This window comes from Lepidochelys kempii, chromosome 16 (genome assembly GCF_965140265.1).
Source record: "Lepidochelys kempii isolate rLepKem1 chromosome 16, rLepKem1.hap2, whole genome shotgun sequence".
Lineage (NCBI taxonomy): Eukaryota > Metazoa > Chordata > Testudines > Cheloniidae > Lepidochelys > Lepidochelys kempii.
Window position 1 is genome coordinate 19,157,877 of NC_133271.1, and position 21,377 is coordinate 19,179,253.

A 21,377-nucleotide genomic window follows, 5' to 3' on the forward strand; every position below is an offset into this window, starting at 1 on the left:
ATTACAGTAGTCACAACTGCTATTGTTAAAGTTGCAAAACAATTTCTAAATTCTCAAAACTTTCTCGAACAATAATCTTTTGGGCTAACATTTTCAGTGTAAGTTCTCTTCCCAGAGGTGATTTGTTTTGGAAAGTTTGAACAAACTCCTTCATCCTTTTGAAGTTATAAAAGGTATAGCAAGCATATTTTTACCACTTCCCCCATAAAGATAACTAAGAACAGCTAAACTTCAAAACTTCAAACTAGACACTCAAAAAGGTCATGATAACAGAACATGCATTGCTAAGTCTGAAAATGAAAATGTTTTAAAACGAAGGGCAAGATCATCCTCTGAGTGAGAATTTCCGGGGGAAGGGGGTGGTCGTGGGGCTGGAAATTATGAAGTTCTCCTTGTGGAATTGTCTTGCCTTTGATTTTTTGGGATAGAACATCAAAGTTACATCCCCATTACACATAGAACAAACGGGAGGTTGGTTCCCCAAACAAATGGACTTCTCTTGGCCTCTGCATGTGCCCTCTTCCAGCTCCCTAGAAGCAGGATTCCAAATACATATCCCGAAGCCCCACAATGAGAGTTACACAGCGTGAAGGGTTAATTTAACATTGAGGGAGGCCATGTTTTTGACCCAGCAGATCCCTTCCATAACATCCCCTGCACTGACCTACCATTTTGGTCTCTTCCACTCACAAAGGGAGAGGGCACAATCCAGCCCAATGTTTGAAAATATGGGCCCTCAAGGTCACAACAATTTGGGCCTTCTTAATATACTTGTTCCTCATGCCAATACCTTTATTAGTAAGTATATACTTTTCTTGGTCAGCTGAATTATTTTAGAGCATGCTGGATGCCTTGCAGTACAAAAGCAAGACACGTCCCCTGCCTCAGAGAGCTTACACTATAATTTCAGACATAATGCAAAACTGAGCGGGGACAAAACAGTAGGGAAGGGATGGACAAAGGTTGCATCAATGAGATTATATAGTTATTTAATAAAGACTACTTGGTAAACAGATTGTTGATACAAATTTTTTAAATTAAAATAATACATGTCTTTTGAATCACTATTTGAAGTAAGGGAATGAACCAGGAAGCGTTGTGGCAGAGAAAAAGTGCCGTTGTGCAGAAACTCTAAACTGGTCTTACTTGGGACTCTCACTCAGATATCGACAAGTCACAAGTATTAGGGAAGACTCACTTTTCTCTAGTGGCACAGGTACCAGTCTCACTGCCCATCACAGAGCCCCTTTCACTGACCGATTGTGGCTGAAACCAGCAAAAGCTGTTATGGCAGTGAGGGGCAAATGGAAGATGCCATATTGGCAACATAGCCTGACACAGATGGGAAATAGAAGGAATAGCTGCCTGAAAAGAAAAATGATCATTACATGACCGTATACAACAAACAACAAAGTTTCATGATCTCTGATTGTGGATTATGTGAATACCAACCGAAAGGTGAATATCACTGGTTCAGTACACTGCAAGTATCTGGTACCAGTAATCATGTCCTTGATTTAGTGGTGGTACACAGAGGGCAAGTTAATCGTGCAATCCAACATGTTATTACTTATTGCAAAAAAAGAGTCTCTTCCAACAACTTTATTCCTTACTTGTACTCTGTCAATGTGGCCAAATCACATTGTATGCTTGGGACTTGGTCCTAAACAGTGTTGAGTGTCCTCAACTCCCACTACAATAAAATAATTTGAGGGCACTCAGCCTTTAGTAGGAGCTGCTCTGAATCCAGCAAAGTTGGGTTCAAAGTGAAAATATGTTCTCATACAGAAAATGCTATAAATAAATAAACCTAAGAGCGACTTTAAAAGCATCATGAGGACTACCATTTTATGGCTCCTTAGATATTATGTGGTTCCATTTGATTAATCAAACTGACATGTTTTAATGCCTATGAAAGCAGCTGTTTAACTTCTGACTCAGTTAATCTCTTAAAATTTTTTGTCTGTTCAAAGAAAATTAATAATGGGATGTTAGTTGATTACCTGAAACTAAATATCAACACAGCTAGACTTATGGATAAACAAACTCATCCTTTTAAGGAATGTACAGGGAATTTTCCCATACTGAGGGTTCTAAAGTCTACAAATGCGACAGAAACAGCCCAGATTCTAGATGGCAACTAACAGTGAGTCACAAATATGTTTACAAAAAGAAAAGGAGTACTAGTGGCACCTGAGAGACTAACCAATTTATTTGAGCATAAGCTTTTGTGAGCTATAGTTCACTTCATCGATGCATCCGATGAAGTGAGCTATAGCTCACGAAAGCTTATGCCCAAATAAATTGGTTAGTCTCTCAGGTGCCACTAGTACTCCTTTTCTTTTTGCAAATACAGACTAACACGGCTGCTACTGTGAAACCTGTCAAATATGTTTACAGTTTGGTTTAGCTTGGTCTCAGACTGGACATTAAATGAAAGCTTGAATTCTTTTCTACATCTGATTAACTGAAGTTTCCAACAAAGTGACCAAAAAAGAAGGTTAGAATGACCACCAGGATATTATAATTATAAATCAGCACATCTTGTGCAAGTCTTTCCTTCCCCCTGTTGAGAAATACAGATGAAATCATCAGTGTAAAATTGGATTAAATGACCCAACATTTGAAATTGAAGGCCAGTGTATTGCTACATTTTGTCAAAGATTCTGATTTTAGATTCATTTTAATATTCACTATAACTATAGAAGATTAAATACTTTGAATAATGAGCCAGGAAGCACTAAGTAAACCAAGAAATGTGTTCTGTAACGTGAACAGGTTAACCTTTTTCTGGTCCCATATTCTGTCTCCTTGAGACCACTTTCCACGTGGATATTTGTTATCTAACATGTACAAGACCATCAGCACAGTATCAAAGTGCTAATGCTGGATACCCTTGTAGAAATTACCCTAGTTTCTGAACCTTTTTATGACAGTGTTTTAAACTACATATATATCCATACCTACCCACACAGCTGTTATATCCAATCTTTCCATAGTTGTGTATGTGACAATGAAAAATTAATCATAAAAGGAAATGGAATGAGAAGTTAGATGAAAAAGATTGAATAGGTCCCATCCACTTCCTCTCCCACCCATAGTATATATTTTTTTGTTTTATTTTAAATGTGCCAAAAAATGGGACTTCTATCACTCACCTTGATAGCACAAAAATAGCTAACTACATTAAAAGTGTCATACAGCCACTGCTCAAAACCCTTCAACAGGTTAATCTTCTACCCTAAAAATTTTAAATGCTCTCGTCTTGACATTAACGCAGCAGCTGCATGTGAAAATTGATGTGGCTGATAGGTCCTTGTGGAATAAAAGCTTGCTCACTCAAACAGAAGAAACTCTAATATCTCAGACCTGTTTATCGATAATCCAGTCTTTACTGCTCATTCCCTCCGATGCCAAATTCCTGACTAGATCATGGAACAGAAACTCAATGACCCAGAAATAATTTGACAAACTTATTTCACTGGGATTTTTTTACCCCATTAAACTCGCCCTCCCTCATAATGCTGCTGAAGGCACGGTTAACGTGTTTGAGGCTGGGTAGACTCAGTCTTCCACAATCATATCTAATAGTTTGGATGTTAAAGTAGCACATTAATCCCTTTAGAGAGAGGAGCTATTTTTGACCATTTACTTTTCTTTTCAAAACAAAAAGCCCTCTAAATTAAAAGATTAATCCCTTCACTAAATCAAAGTAGGAGAATATGGATAATAGGAAGATCTTAATACTAAGAATATTTGCTTCTCCAATTAAGAATCAGCAACAAGACTTGATCCTGCTCCCACTGCACTCAATGGCAACACTTCCTTTACTTCAATGCTGCAGAATCAGGATCATAGTCAAGACGGCAAAATCTTTTTACTGTCAAATGACTCTCAGTCATTCTGATGTTATTTATCAAACTTTTTATCAGTGCAAAAATTAAAGACATGTATTTTCCCCTCAAACTCATTTAATGCTTTTCCTGTTCAATTAATAATCTTTCCTGCAACTCTCCATCAGAAATGCAGAGCGATCTTGGGAATCACATTTTGCAATGTCCATGGGCTGATTCCCACAAAGTCCTCCTGATTCTGAACTCTGCCAATATGACTTCCAGGACTGGATCAGTACTTTTTGCTTTCGGACTAAGTCAAATATATTTTCCCATCTTCCTTACCAAGAGGAAGAAATGAACTACATTATTGTACCGCCTCAGGACACTACTACTCTGAAATGTACTTGAGTCTTTAGCAATATTCATTTTAAGAACAGCAAATTAGTCCTTTAAGCATTCAACCCCCACTGGATTACCTCAAAACCAAATGGTGGAACTTACCAGAAGCATTGCAGAGGTTCCATTTGGCCTGGATAAATGGATAGACATTTCAGGGAACATCCTATCAATGCGGCTGATCACATCATCAACATACCTACCAAACAAAACAAAAAAACCCAAAAATTTTAGAAGTCTATTTATGCCACATATGCACCAATGAAAATAATCACAAACAGATTGTGGTACAGTTTTCAAAATCCATCTTGACAAACCATCCAATAGGTAACAAGCCAGAAGTTTTATTCCAGCCAATGCGTGCAAGGAATGGTGAGGAAAGGAAGAAGAGGTGGATGGCTGATTCCCTCCCCTCTTCCTAATTAGCTACTGCATTTCCAAAGGTGAGAGAATTCCTCCTACTACAGAGCACCTGAAATCAGTAGACTCCCTCCATACCTTCATGGCAAAACTCCTCTAGAATTTTCAAGCATTTCTACAGCTGTGCTCCCAAAATACTTTTAAAGCACTTTTCTGTCATACCACTTGCCATCAGTTACTGGTCAAGGATTGTTCCATGACATTATATAAACTGACTTTGTATTACATTTGTAATAATCACTAATTCAGATATCATCCTTCCAACTCATCAGTCAGAGTTGGGTGCATGCTATAAGTTTTTTACATTTAATTCAACCATCTCTGACATACACCAGCAAAGCTGAATGCGAGAAGAGCAGCAAACTGGAAGATCACTTTGGAGCAATACGAAATGCACACAAAATGCTCACAAATGCAACCTTTGAATAATATGGTAGAATGCAATAGGAAACAGAAGTTCAGCACTGAAATTCTAGCAATGTGATCTCATTGAACTCCATTCATACCAATGACAGCTGTCAGGTTTCAGAGTAACAGCCGTGTTAGTCTGTATTCGCAAAAAGAAAAGGAGGACTTGTGGCACCTTAGAGACTAACCAATTTATTTGAGCATGAGCTTTCGTGAGCTACAGCATCGGATGCATCCGATGAAGTGAGCTGTAGCTCATGAAAGCTCATGCTCAAATAAATTGGTTAGTCTCTAAGGTGCCACAAGTCCTCCTTTTCTTTTTGCGAATGACAGCTGTGTTTCCTTAGTAACTAACATACTTCAAAGAGTCACACACGTTTAATATATTGTGGTAAACAAGGCAACCCAATGTGAAAGCAGAGAGAGGAGCAATAAAGAAATAATTCTAAACTAGATGAGAATAAGTGATTTTTTTCAAAAAATCACTTCACTCTGGCAAAATTATATTGAATATGTGACAACATGTGGGAGCATGAGGTGCCATAAAGTTTATATTGCCTCTTGTTTGAGAAGACCTACATAATTCATTCGTGGCTTTACAATGCCAGATTAATATAGCTATTCTGAAGTGTTGGTCCTAAAGATTTTATAGCACCCCTCCTACATACACTATTTCAGAAAGCAAACCTTTTGTACTTCATGGAATTTAAATTATAAACACCTCAGGAAGGAACTTGTACTTTTTGTCTGCAAGGCACTATGCACACTTATGGTGAATTAAGTAATAATTATTGATAATAAAGATAATATTGCAACCTAACTCCACACTGAAATAATGATGCACAAGTACTATCGTTATAAAGATGAATGCAAACACATATTAAAAATACTCATGAAAATAGTTACTGCTCATGAGTAAAGTCAAAGTTTAGAACCATAACATGAACGTTAAAAATATACATATACGTTCAAAATACAATATCATTTAGACTATTTTGTGTACTAATAACTTTAAAGTTTAACCTAGACCAATTGGAAGATTGGGCCAAAAGGAATCTGATGAGGTTCAATAAGGATAAGTGCAGTGTCCTGCACTTAGGACGGAAGAACCCAATGCACAGCTACAGACTAGGGACCGAATGGCTAGGCAGCAGTTCTGCAGAAAAGGACCTAGGGGTGACAGTGGACGAGAAGCTGGATATGAGTCAGCAGTGTGCCCTTGTTGCCAAGAAGGCCAATGGCATTTTGGGATGTATAAGTAGGGGCATAGCGAGCAGATCGAGGGACGTGATCGTTCCCCTCTATTCGACATTGGTGAGGCCTCATCTGGAGTACTGTGTCCAGTTTTGGGCCCCACACTTCAAGAAGGATGTGGATAAATTGGAGAGAGTCCAGCGAAGGGCAACAAAAATGATTAGGGGACTGGAACACATGAGTTATGAGGAGAGGCTGAGGGAGCTGGGATTGTTTAGCCTGCAGAAGAGAAGAATGAGGGGGGATTTGATAGCTGCTTTCAACTACCTGAAAGGGGGTTCCAAAGAGGATGGATCTAGACTGTTCTCAATGGTAGCAGATGACAGAACGAGGAGTAATGGTCTCAAGTTGCAGTGGGGGAGGTTTAGATTGGATATTAGGAAAAACTTTTTCACTAAGAGGGTGGTGAAACACTGGAATGCGTTACCTAGGGAGGTGGTAGAATCTCCTTCCTTAGAGGTTTTTAAGGTCAGGCTTGACAAAGCCCTGGCTGGGATGATTTAACTGGGAATTGGTCCTGCTTTGAGCAGGGGGTTGGACTAGATGACCTTCTGGGGTCCCTTCCAACCCTGATATTCTATGATTCTATGATTCTAAGTATATTTGTAAAAATGAACTGAAATATTTTTAAAAAAATCACTTTCGTAACCATCAAGTTGCTTTAAAAAAGTTTTTCAGAGTTCTCATACCCCCATGTTGACTGTTTTTATTTTTGCAATGGTTGAGCAAATTTATTTTTGATTTTTAAAAAAATTAGTGTTTTAAAACTAATTCAAATATCTTTTTATATGTACCACAACTCAAAAAAGTTTGAAACAGAAGTCTGAGACCATTATTACTAAGTAACAGCCTGGAGGGATTTTTTATATCAAAGTTATAAGCCACTGACAACAAGGGTTTATAGAAAAGCTTAACTCTAGTGGTGTGAACTGTGCCACTGGAATAATAAAAACCCACCATAAAATCTTTGTATTCTGAAAAAGTTAACAAAACCTTTTCAAAGCAGAAAAATACAGGGCATGCTCTCTGGCTCCTTAAGGACAGGATCAGATGGGGTGCTAGTGGGTTGCTGCCAAATGCATCTATAAACAGCATGACTTGCTGAGCTACAAATGGAAGAAGGTATACGTGGACATGTTTTCATGTTAGCACTCACTTAGGCTTTGAAAAGAGTTTTCAGAATATTAACTGACCACCACAAAAGTGAAAGTAAAACATTTCTGCATCTAAAAACTATTTCTCTCGTGGAATTATTTGAACTGTTTAAGGAGGATAAGCAATTTTGAGATTTTGCTTTTTAAACTATGTTTTAAATTATTCTTTTTAGTCTTATTTGTTTAAAAAACCCAAAGAAGTCTTTTCACTGGGGACATTTAAGCTTTGCTTGCTATCTTGCAGTTAACCCAAATTCACTGCTGGGCATCATCAGTAAGTTAGTGGAGTTGTACCTGCTCATGCAATTGGTGAACTCGACCCTCTTATTACAAGTAAAGAAGGGAACTACTGTAACATTTTAACGTAAAAAACTGCTCCATCCTTCCTGTTACAAGGGGGAAGAGGGAAACTAATGGTTTTTATCCATGCAAATGAAATTGATAGTGGAGTCAGAATCAGTGAAAGCAAGGAACATCTTCCTTAAAATGGTGAAAGAGGAGAAATGCATCACAAAACTCCAAGATAAATAGTATACATATCAATGATATGGATCACTGTCACTTTAAACTTTCCTACATCTGATATGTTTCTATTCTAAGCATATGTCTGTGTGACTTGAATCCAGTTACTCCAGACTCTGCAAAAAGCAAATTCAGCTGTCACTTGTGTGTGAAAAAAGAGGTCATTGCTAACCATATGCTAATTAAGAAACATGGAGTTTCTCCTTAACAGATCCGCAATCAATACACATCATAGCCTTGGACACAACAATGCAAATTATTGCAGATTTAAATAAAAAGCTGTGGCAACAGATTTTGGAGTTTCAGGTGATAATTAAAATTGAATGAAAAATGAATGTTTAGAAGTATTATGCCACTTGTCTGGCATATATAAAGCCAGGCTCACACCAACATTGACATGTTCTGTATTTTACTATGTAAGGAAAGTTAAAATAATGCTAAATCTTATATCTATACTAGAAAAGTTAGGTTTTTCTTTGTTTTTTAAGGACAGATCCAAATCATAACTAGTCTCTTTAGAATACAACACCACAGTGGTTTGCATTAAAAAGAAGCAATTATTTTACTGTGCTATTATAGCTTACCATGTCATCATATTCCAGATATAGGAAGCTGTCCCAGTTTATGAAATAGTGAATGTACATTAAGATAAATGTTGCCTATTAAATGTATTCTCCCAAACACCACTTGAAACCTCTATATTACACTTAGAAAAGGTGAAAACTGAATACACATCAACGCTTGCAATCCACAATCTGATAGGAAAGGTCAGAGGATGGATTAAAAAATGACATTTTAAATATCAGACTTTATAAAATTTAAATACCTTTCCTTAAAAAAAATCTGTTTAAAGTTAAATTTGAAATTACCACAATCAGCATTAAGGCCTAAACTTCCCAGAACCTATTAACATCATTTAAATAAATAAAAGCACTGCATCAATGGGTATGTCTACACGGCAGTTTGGCACCCGCGGCTGGCCTGTGCCAGCTGACTTGGGCTTGCAGTGTTTGGGCTGCGGGGCTGTTTAATTGCAATGTAGACATTACGGCTTGGGCTGCAGCCCGAGCTCTGGCACCTTCCCACCTCACAGGGTCCTAGAGCCTGCGCTGCAGCCAAAGCTCAGACATCTACACTGCAGTTAAACAGCCCTGCAGCCCAAACCCTGTGAGCCTGAGTCAGCTGGCACAGGACAGCAACAGGATTTGTAATTGAGGCCTCCTCAAATTCTAATGAGTTAAAGAGCGGCTTCTTTTTTAATAAGATATATAATCAGGGGAAAACATCTTCCTTTTGAGATCTACTCAAACTATCTAAATTTGTCACAATGCCATGTACTGCATTAAGAATGTATATTATTTTCAGTCTTTAGAATTGAGCAAATGGAAGTATTTTCAATTTCAATTGTCCAGAAAAGGTTTTGCCTTAATTATATTTGGGTTCAGTTTAGATAGCAGGTGCAGAAACAACATTTTCTTCATTTGCATTAATTCGTTCAAATTTAAGAAAATCGATTGGGTGTTGAGAAAGCAGGAAATCTTGCTTCCTCTTCCAATCTATGAATAAAAACAGGCAGGAGAGGATGAGATCTACTCAATTTAAAAACTTGAGGGGCATGGGGACAGATTTTCAAATGCATTAGGCACTTAAAGATGCAGATAGGCACCTGGTAGGGTTTTCAAATGTTCTCAAGCAGAGGTTAGGCACCTATTCCCATTGATTTCAAGGGGAGTTAGGTGCCTAACCTGTGTAGGAGCTTTTGAAAAATCCCACTAGGCACCTGTCTGCATCTTTAGGTGCTAAAATACCTTTGAAAATCTGGTCAATGGCAACCAAAATTAATTGACTAACTATGGTTAATTGACTAACGATGGTCAATATTTTCTTTGTTTGAGGAATCCATTTTAAATCCAAAATGTACTTTGATAAGCTTTTTCCCCTTATGTATTAGCACATTTAAAGTAGTTTTATTTAACTAATAAAAGCAGTTTTAAAATGCAGTTTTTGTATATTTTTTAATTAATTCCCATTTCCATCTAAATGTAGCTTGACACAAATCCCAACTAAAAAATTATCTAGTAAATAAAAGATACACCATTCACCATTTTCTAACATAATTAAAAATGTAAGAGTCAAGAATTTGAATAAATGCAGGTTATTAAGTTATATAATTGCTTAAATAAATATGTATGGATATACTATTTCTGGTTAGCAAACAGTAGTATCCAATTTAGTGTAAAGGATATATTTGGTTACAAATCAACATTTTAATGGTTACCAACCAATAAGAACAAATCTTTCTTTAGGAAAATATCTAAGTACAAAAGTCAAAATAAGATATTATTTAAATCAAGGTTCCCTGATTGCTGATTTAAATCATGATTCAAACTATTAAAATCACTGATTTAAACCAATCCAACTCGAAAGGCCACTTTTCCATGTTGTTTGTTTATTAAAAGACCATTCAAACACAACACTATATGAACCTGTATATACTGTACGCTTCTCCAAGTTCTCAGGTGTAACTGCTCCTAGGGGTCTCTTACCCCAAACTAAGTCTTTGCACTCCAGACTTGTCCGCCTCAATAGTTCCTTCCTTTGGGACTTACTCTATCCTACTTCCTCAGCTAAGGAGCTACTCCCACCTTTCTTATATTCTACTCTGTCCTGCAGAGGTATTGAATTAGTCTAGAGTTTGAGTTCCCTGCTTCCCACTTCTATAAGGTTAAAGCAGAAGATATTCAACCATTTCTTCAACTCGAGGCCCTACTCTTATACTATTGCCAACAAAGACCCTATACCAAATTCCACACATTCTTATTGTGGGTATGGTATTTAAGCACAGAAAAATATTTGTGGAGTCTATTTTACAAAGCACCATAACACTGATCAAAGGAAAGTCAAAGCTAGCACTAGTAGGATTCCAGAAGACTAGGCAAATGCATTGTCAGTGAACAAGAAGAAAGCTATCTACAAATATTTTATTTTCCAGAATGGAGGCACTGGACAAGGAGATGAACTCTCTTTATGTCCCACTATCCAAGCTCAAGGCTCTCATGCAGAATCATTAAATATGTAATAGGCAAATGGCAAGGGAGGCTGGCCTAGATATACTATTCCATCATTCTTCTATCTCTTTTCCACAGCCTGGATATCATGCTTGTTCTAATTTCCATTGCATTCAGATACCATGTCATGGACACAGATTTGGTATGTGTCAATAACTGATATTTTATAAAGAGCAGAAAATATTGGCGAGAGATTTATTATGGAAAAAAATACATCCTGAATCTTTAAGAGGCAGTAAATTGGTTTAAAAGAGAATGCCTTTGGTTAAGACAATCAGCCAGAATTGTGAGTCAGGCAGAGGGATGGAAGGCAAATGACATGTGGAGAATCTGCTATTGTATCAATAAACCATCTGATAAATATATGAAAAGGAAGAAAAATAGAGAACAGCCCTCTGCCCCTCTAAATAGTTCCTCCCTGCACCCCCATTTAGGAAAACGGACAAAAGAGTGAACAACATTAAATCATACTATCTGCATGTACACCACATGATGACGATTTCTTGAGTGAGTCTGATCTGAAAAGCCAGGTCTACCAAAAGTAAAGTAGGGCTGTCCATTAATCGCAGTTAACTCATGCGACTAACTCAAAAAAAAAATAATCACACTGTTAAACATTAAAATACCAATTGAAACTTATTAAATATTTTTGGATATTTTTCTACATTTTCAAATACATTGATTTCAATTACAACGCAGAATACAAAGAGTACATTGCTGACTTTATATTATTATTTTTATTACAAATATTTGCTCTGTAAAAATGATAAACAAAAGAAACAGTATTTTTCAGTTCACCTCATACAAATACTGTAGTGCAATCTCTTTATCATGAAATGCAACTTACAAATGTAGATTTTTTTTTATTACATAACTCCACTCAAAAACAAAACAATGCAAAACTTCAGAGCCTACAAGTCCACTCAGTCCTACTTCTCATTCAGCCAGTCACTAAGATAAATAAGTTTGTTTATAATTTCAGGAGATAATGCTGCCCACTTCTCATTTACTATGTCACCAGAAAGTGAGAACAGGCATTCACATGGGACTTTTGTAGCTGGCTTTGCAAGGTATCTACGTGCCAGATATGCTAAACATTCATATGCCCATGCTTTGGCCACCATTCCACAGGAGATGCTTCCATGCTGATGACACTCGTTAAAAAAATAGTACATTAATTAAATTTGTGACTGAACTCCTTGGGGGAGAATTGTATGTCTCCGGTTCTATTTTACTTGTATTCTGCCATATATTTCACGATATAGTAGTCTCGGATGATGACTCAGCACATGTTCATTTTAAGAACACTGTCGCTGCAGATTTAACAAAACACAAAGAAGGTACCAATGTGAGATTTCTAAAGACAGTTACAGCACGGGACCCAACGTTTAAGAATCTGAAGTGCCTTCCAAAATCTGAGAGGAACGAGGTGTTAGGGGGCTTATTCCTTCACCCACTTACTTCCCTAGTCCTTCTCGCATGAACAGAGAGCAACAATACCCAAAGTCCAAAGGTGCAAACAATTCAATGTTTATTGGGGTGAACTTCCAGCAAGCATGATTCCAGTTTCCTTCCTTAGTGTCCCCCTTCCCAGCTCTGACACCACAGAGGCTTACCTATGTCCCTGTTCCCATTTCCCCCTTTAGCAAAATATGATTCCAATTTCCCCACCCCCATTCCCTGTTCCATTTCCCCCACCCACACACCCACCTACTTCCTGATTGACTGCAGACTATATAGTAAAACTTGAGTTCTGCTTAGCTATACCTTAACCAATCATTTTCCTGAAATTTAACTAACCAATCCTAACATATTGTAACATGATTATGTAACCAATTATATCCCACCACCTTAATTAGTTTACACCCAGCAAAATTAATTATACAGCGGACAGGAACAATCACAGAACCAGAGAGAGATTATACAGACAAACAATAGCAAAGTGGGAACTATAATCACAAAACAATACAGAAGTGAGGATTTCACACCCCAGCTATTGATAAGTGAGTTCTTGTCAGACAGGATGCTATCAAACTAAGTTTCCTTTTACATTTTCTAGGCACTTCCCTTTCTCTGGAGGCGATGGGCATTATCAGGACAGGATTGTATTCCTAACAGCCCAATAGCACCTTATTTCAATGTGACTAGTTTGGGATGTGAGGAGGTGACTGGTCGCTTCCCAGCTTATGGCTGCCTCTATTGCTTAGCCAAAGGCCTTAGCCTAAGCACAGGGCCTCAGACTGTCACAGTAAGAGAAGGACCTTACACTGGCAGACAGTGATTTTGATTCTCTCTTTTATACCTCTATAAGTAGCTAAGTAATAAGAATACACCTAAATTCTTAGAGTATAGGCCTTTACAGACAGGCCTGAATATCTATATCCTAACACGAGGTGTGGAGCATGCTTTCAGAAGTCTTAAAAGAGCAACACTCTGATGAGGAAACTATAGAGCCCAAACCACAAAAAAAGAAAATCAACCTTCTGCTGGTGGCATTTGACTAGGATGATGAAAATGAATATGCGTTGGTCCGCCCTGCTTTGGATTGTTATTGAGCAGAACCCATCATCAGCATGGACGCATGTCTTCTGGAATGGTGGTTGAAGCATGAAGGGACATATGACTCTTTAGCATATCTGGCATATAAATATCTTGCAAAGCCAGCTACAAGTGCCATGCGAACACCTGTTCTCGCTTTCAGGCGACTTTGTGAACAAGAAGCGGGCAGCATTATCTCCCGAAAATGTAAACAAACTTGTTTGTCTGAGTGATTGGCTGAACAAGAAATAGGACTTAGTGGACTTGTAGGCTCTAAAGTTTTATATTGTTTTATTTTACGTATTAAAAAACTGCATTCAAATTCTACATTTGAAGTTCAACTTTTATGATAAACAGATTGCACTACAGTACTTGTATTAGTGAATTGAAAATACTATTTCTTTTATTTTTTAAAGTACAAATATTTGAAATAAAAATAAATATGAAGTAAGTGCTGTAGAGAAGTCTAATTCTACTTTTGTGACTGCTATCGTACCAATTCTCAGATCAGAAGGGAAGTATTCCAATATACTTATTATGTTTCTCAACTTTCTCCAGTTTACAGATTTGAAAGCTTCAAGTGCTGATAAACATTGGTTAGAGTAAGTGCTTGAGAAAAATACAAGAGGGAATAGTGGAAAGGAGAAAAAATTATTTGAAATATATTTGATGAAAAATTGGGCATCTTTCAATACAAGGGAAGAGGTCAGAAAATCTGGCGCTTTTGTCACATCGCAGACACAAAAGAAAAACAGACCAACAGGATTTTTAATTTTTAAATCTTATCAAATCTAATGCACCAGTTGGTCAAAATGGTGGATTTTCTAATGAAGCTGTAACAACAGCTTTTAAACCCTGTTCCCACACCCTAGAAGTTCTCTTTTGGCTTTAAATCAGATTCCCTACCACATACACATTGTATCATGTTTATCTCCACATTGGCTTTAGATATATCTTCCTGCTCCTTACACTGCACTTGTCCTTCTTCCTCTTCCCCTACTATCCCACTCTTCTCAACACTTCTGCACTTCATTCAAACTTAGCTTTTTCATCCAAGAATAAAGCTGATTTGTTTCTCCATTTAATTTATAAATGGGCCAAATCAGACATATGCTGAAATCAATGGGAACTTCAAGTTCCCAGCATATCTCAGGATCATGTCTTGAACTGAGAGCAGTGTGGGACTCCAAACTTCACAACAAAAGGATATTATTCTTTACAAGAATATCTTCAATGGAAAATCCATACTCTAACTGGCGAATACTTATTATTCATTAACATGCATTTAAACATGCAGTAAAATTTGGCAAACAAAATTAGATCTGACTTGGAGTGCTGTGCCCAGATCATCATTATTGCTGGCTGTTTTGTAATACTGTTTTCAGGTGGTAGAATAGTTTTCCCATAAACAAGTGCTATATTAACAATCGGTGAAATCAAAGACAACCATCTACTTCATAAACATTAGCAGAGACTCCAAAGTTAATTCTAAATGCTATAATCTTTTTGTTTTGTTATAAAAATTCATAAAAATCAGCTCTGGAAAGGGAAAGCAGAGAGTCAAAGTTCTTTGAAAACCTCCCAGTAGTGTTGCCAATAAGCATATAAAAATCATCTAGCCTATATTAGAAGAGCAATGCCTGGAACAGACAGTAGACACTTCTGAAGCTGTGCCATATGTTATCGCCAAGCCAGTTACAAAATGCTGTTTCTAATACACTAATTAGTTCTGCAGAACACTCAGATACAGTTGTTTGCTAAAAAGATCAGGTTTACAACGTAGGAGTAATTCAGAAGCCAGCTTTGCAGCCACGGCTCCGATAATGCTCTTTGATTCCCTCCTAGCTACCCCACTTCCCCAAAAAGAGAGTAAAAGGGACAAGTAATTCATTATAAAAGCCTTTCAATTCTACATTGGACAGATGGCTTAGTTTTCTAACATGACCTCTTTTTTTTTTTTACTGGATTAGATCCAGTGATCCAATGTTAGCGTGATGTTTAGCAGCTCAGGCAAGATTTAAATAGCATTTATCCCACATAGCGTTTAAGATGCATGCTATTCTTTTTTTCCACTCAATACAAAAATCTAAACATTAAAAATGTTTGTATTGATAATCACTGTTTTGAGGTTGTGGCTGGGACCGAGGGAGAAGGGAGGGAGAACAAATATTACCCAAAACATATTAGGAAAAGAAAAGATACATTTGTAAGACTTGTTAAACTCTGAATATCGCTCCACTCCTGCCCAGACAACAGGGTTTAATCATACTTGTAGAGTGGGTGGAAAACTCTTATGCATGGGATAAACAAACTGTGCTGCTGTCCTGCTAGAACAGTGATTCAGGGTGTTCTGGAGAGCAGGAGAGGAAACTCTCCCAAAATAACCACTTGTGTACTAAAGCAACTTTTTTCTTGTTTGCTTAAATTAATTTATTCTTCCAGGTCCTGTTTTTTCATTGATGAAACGTAGTCTAAGTTATATCTTACCAGGCTTCTTTCTCTAAGTCTTTCTTCAGCACTAGTTTTGGTTCCTTTTACTCAGGTTAATCAAACCAGAGTCAGCTTTCAGGCTGAGTAATAACTCAGTGTATCACAAATCACAGCATCTCTTTAGAGCTGTGGGTCAGTATTTATCCAAATAGCTTATACAGCAGCAGGCACCAGATTCTGGTTCATTCAGGGTGCTAGAGATGCTTGATCTCAGACCAGACCAGACCAGAGCTAAACCTTCTGCTCTGGACCTCCTGTAATACTTCTCGTAATGCAATCTATGGGGTTGTGGTAGGACAAGATGTCGATGCCTTTTAAAAAAAAACACACCTGAAAACAGATGGACTCTCTTCTTGGGTCAAGTTCTAAGGCTATCTTGAAGTTTCTCCCTAGATGCCATCAAATCCACAATGAACAATGTACCCCTCTGCCTATCACTTCAAATAGTAATTGAAATTGGTGAGTCCTGCTCCTCTTTCAATTCTGTGAATAAGCCAGTGTTCTGATAAATCATCCAGCTATTGTTATATTCTACCCACACAGCACTCTACATGCTTTGAGCGTGGCTGTCCTTTTGGTGCCTTCTTACTCCTTATATATAAGTGGTAATTATGTCAACAATAAATCAGCTCATTATAATGTTCACTCTTCTTGTATGTTATACCCCTTCCTCCACCTTGCATCTGTCCTGTCTATTTAAATTGTAAACTCTTCAGGGCAAAGACCACCTATACTGCCCAACATAAAATGAGCCCTGTTTTGGCTGGTACTTAATCATGTTTATTGCAGTATTGCCTAACAACAACAACAGAATAAGATTTCACACCCACAAATCATCCTGATTAGCAGATATCCTGGTAAACCAAAAGGTTAGTGAAAAATCACCATTATGTTTACAACACTGCCGCTTCACAAAGAATTTGACATGGAGTAATTCTCGAGGAGACAAGAGAGATACACAACAGGAATAAATCTGGCAAATGCTGTGGTCATGAGCACTATTATATTCAGTTTGACATTCAAAACACTGTAGTGGACCAGCAGATTCCAAAGAGAGTCACAATCCTCCACAGCAGAGCAACAATGTAAAATAGCAGAAGCCTGTAAGTTGTTAGCATCTGTGCCCTCTGCTCTATTATCTACAGTGGCTGAAAATTAAACTATTCACTTTGACCTATAAAGGCCTAAAAATGTTTGGGATCTGGACACCTCAGAGACTGCCTCCATCTTCCAGGATGGGGGCATTTTCACCTCAAGGGTCCATAACTCTGGAACTTAGATCCCCATCCCTGTCTGATTTAGCCTGGATTTACTGGCTTTCAATCTATGCCGTAAGGCTTGTTTATTTTTTCAGTCTTTTTCTGATGAGTGGGCTCACTAAGGAATAAGTTAGTTGAGGAAATGAACATCTTATTTATGGTGAATTAGATATTTAGTGGACATTCATTAAATAGAATTCTATATTGATTTTTTTAAAGTAAATATATAATAATCTATACTTTGGTATAGGTACTTTTATTAAATCTAGACAAGTACACAATGAAGTTCAGAATAATAGTTTTAAGGTAAAACTAAATAAGTATTCATAAGAACCCACTGGAGTTTTTAAGTGTATTCTACCCATTTTCCAACTGCTTTCATCCAAAAGCAACTGAAGAATAGTTTGAGAGTATTAGCAACAGATTTTAAATGGATTGGCCTGATCCTGCAAACCAAACACAGTGCTCGCTACCATAAGTAGTCACTAGACTTCAGACTAACAGTAAGCACTGCACCCAGGTAGTAAATGTATGTGATTTAAGGTTACTGATAGTGGTGGAGTTTTAATTATTACCACTCTGATAAAGAGAATAAGCAGATGTCAGGCATTATGTGTACTGAAGATAGTACTAAAAATAGGAAAACCACAGTTCTAGTGTAATTTTTATACTAATATAATTTATTAATCTTGGGGTGAAAATTATAATTTAATTCCACAGCTATCTGCTGCGCAAGCCTTTGCACATAGCAAATTCAGCTCCATAGCAGACTTTCCAGCAGTACCCATTAACAATAATTATTAAACCAGTGATCTCTGCCAGTTCTCATGAAATGACACTGCATGCTCAGATGGGCAGTGGAGAGCGCCTGAAGGGAGATTCAATAAATTCTCACATTGAGAAAGCAACCAGATTTGAAACATTCAATTAGACAGCTGGCATGAGCAGAGGATTCGTGCTTTGAAGATGGAAACACACCTCAGTCCCTTTCCCAAAATTCCAGAAGTTTTTGGCTCTCATCAAAATCTCAATGTCTCTAAAATCCACCCTTCATTTTCTGACTCTTGATAAAATCCATTAGTATGCCTTGATCATCCTTCATTTCAGCTACTGTAACCTCCTTGCTTCTCTCCTCTTCATTGTTCAGCCTCCTCCAGCTGCTTCAATGCCATCTTCCCCTTTTCTGAATCCCTTCTCTGGGTTCCTTCTCTTTTTCCACATCTTCATTCTCAGAGCAACTCAAGGCTGCTCCTGCCTACATTTCAGCTTGTTTCGAACTATTCCCCCTCTCACACTGCCTAATTCTTTCACTACTCCCTTAAGACTAATTCTTGCTGCACCATAGAGGAAAACTGCATTTCTCTCAGGCAGCCAACCCAAGCACATTATTAAGTGTCTCTCAAGGAGGACAGGCAGATCATCTGGAGAGACAAACACAATTTTTTCCCTATGTCAAAAGGATGATTGTGCTGTCTATGATGTCCTGAGGAATCAAGGGAGCAAACTCTGGTCAACCAAACTCCAAGGTCTGGTTGGTACTTAAAAGTTTAACTGTTAAAAGTTTTCCGTTAGGAATGTGAATTTTTATTTTATTTTAATTTTACTAAAATAATTAATCTATTAAAAGTCCTAGTGTGAACACATTGACTTATACCAGTATAAGTTATTCCCCATCCCTTACAGAAGTAGGTATATGGTATAAAGCACTTTTACACCAACATAACCAAATCCTCACTGGACGGTGTACTGCTTTAACTGTACAAGTATAGATAAAGTAGTACAACTTTCTATACAGTGTAGACAAGCCCCAATGCAACACATGAACACCAGAACATTCACCCATGCCAGGAACTCCTTGCCGGATCAAAGCCCAAACTGAACTGCAAATTTAAGATGCAGCCATCTTTTCATTTATATCTCTTCCCATAGAGCAAGCTCTGAAGAATTTTGCGTAGGTGAACCACACACCACTGAGAATTCTCACTTATTTTTCTTTTACTTTCACAAGATGATGTTTCTGAAGGCCTGAAGGGGGGGGGGAATGACAGGGCAAATTCAAAAGAAATCTTTTCTGCAGATTTACTTTCAGGCTTACCTGGCAATATCACCCTCAGGTAAGTAATTTATAAAATACAACAGTGACGTCAAAAGCACTTTAAAAAAATGCAGCAAAGACCTGCAAATTTCAAATAGCTGAACCAGCATGCATCTAAAAAGTCAACAGGCTAAACTCCAAACTCTAAGGGGTATGAGTTTTTAATTGTTTCGCTTAGTTTATTTTAGACTCTACACTGGTAGTGATAGGTAGTGATATTTTGGTTGTTAAGGAAAAGATAGTTATGTAACTGTAAGGAAACTGTTGTTCTTTGGAATGTAGGTGCAGATGTATATTCCGCTCAGGTGCGCGCACCCAGCGCACTAAAGACACAGAATTTTTAACTAACAGTACCCATAGGGGTGGTGCTTGAGCTCTGTGGCCTTAGCCCCTCCCCGGCTACATAAAGGAAGTGCTGGCCTTACTTCTCTCAATTCCTTTGCACAGAAATCCAAGGCCAAAGACTCCAGTACAGTGGGAGGGTAGTTGATTACATGTCGGCACCAAAATCTTGAACAACAGTTAAGTAGTACAGATATATAACCATCTTTTCTTTTTTGAGTGGTTGGAGATGTGTATTCCACCCAGATGACTCCCAAGCATTTTCGGTAGATGGTGAGGCTTGGAGTCTATTTAAACAGTGACTGCACAACAGCCTTCCCAAAGTTCATGTCTGATCTAGGTGCCATGGTAATAGCATGTCTAGCAAAAGTATGTATGGAAGACCATGGAAGCCAAAATTGAGACATTGCTGAGAAATGTGATCGATCATCGCTAAAACTTATGCTCTTGTCAAATGGGCCTGTAATGACTGTGGGGGCATCATCTGAACTACCACATAAGCTGTGGTAATATAGGAAGTTATCCACCTGGAGATCATTTGAGTAGAGACTGGCTAACCTTTCATCCGATCCACACAGCAGACAAAAGTCAACAAGATGAACAAAATGGTTTAGTCCTCTCCAAGTAGACTGCCAAGCACTACCTCACATCTCAGGTATGGAGATGTTGCTAATACACATTTGTGTATAACTCAGGAAAAAATATAGGTAAGTAAATAAATTGGTGAAACTATGACACTACCTTAGACAAGAACTTTGGATGTAGCCTAAAGGACACCTTGTCTTTGAAATAACTGAATATAAGGAGATTCTGCCATTAAGGTCTGTAATTTGCTGATTCTTCTTGCAGATGTTCTAGCCACCAGAAAGGCTCTCTTCTGGGAAAGGAGAGACAACAAGCAGGTTGCTATCAACTTAAACAGAGGACCCATAAGGGCAGACAGCAAAGTATGACACCATTTCCTACACCGGTGAACAGAGGCAAACAATACCCTTCAGAAATGGAGTTTGAGAAAACCGACTTTCCTTGGATAGGAATATGGAAATCTGAGATCATCGCCAAGTGAACTCTCAAGAAGCTAAGAGCTAGGCCCAGGACTAAGTGTAGCAGGCAGTCCAAACTATCCTGAACACAAGCCAATATGGGTTGAAATCCCTTTGATATTGCCCAAATCAAAAAACACTTCCACTTAGCCAAATAAATGCCTAGTACATGTCTTTCTACTATTTAGCAGGACTTTCCAAACTGCTTCTGAAAATTGCCCTTCCTCTTCATTTAGCCATGATCCATCCATTCTACGAAGTGTAGATTGCCCGGTGTAGGACAGACAACCTGGCCATGGGCTAAATCAGCATGTTGGGCAGGAGAGGAAGAGTCTTGGGAGGCTGAGCCGACAGTCTGAGAACCTGCTTTGGCCAGGCCAGTACAATAAGAATCAGCTTGGCATATTCTATCTTGATTTTGAGGATATCTGATGAATCAGAGGACATGGGGAAAAGGTATACATCAGGTCCACTCTCCAGTTCAGAGAGAAAACATTGGATATGGAACCTGGACTAAGCCCCACTCGGGAACAAAACTGACATTTCTTGTTG

The 21,377-nt window shown here is 37.9% G+C and overlaps 1 protein-coding gene across 2 annotated transcripts in view; it reads right to left on the minus strand.

The window, feature by feature from the left end:
- The window catches only part of MED27 (mediator complex subunit 27), a 182,250-nt gene that overhangs the window by 41,253 nt on the left and 119,620 nt on the right, over positions 1 to 21,377 (minus strand). For both annotated transcript variants that reach the window (XM_073314820.1, XM_073314821.1), the window contains exon 4: positions 4,338 to 4,431. In XM_073314820.1, the coding sequence (XP_073170921.1) occupies positions 4,338 to 4,431 (94 nt within the window). The remainder of the gene's footprint in view (positions 1 to 4,337; positions 4,432 to 21,377) is intronic.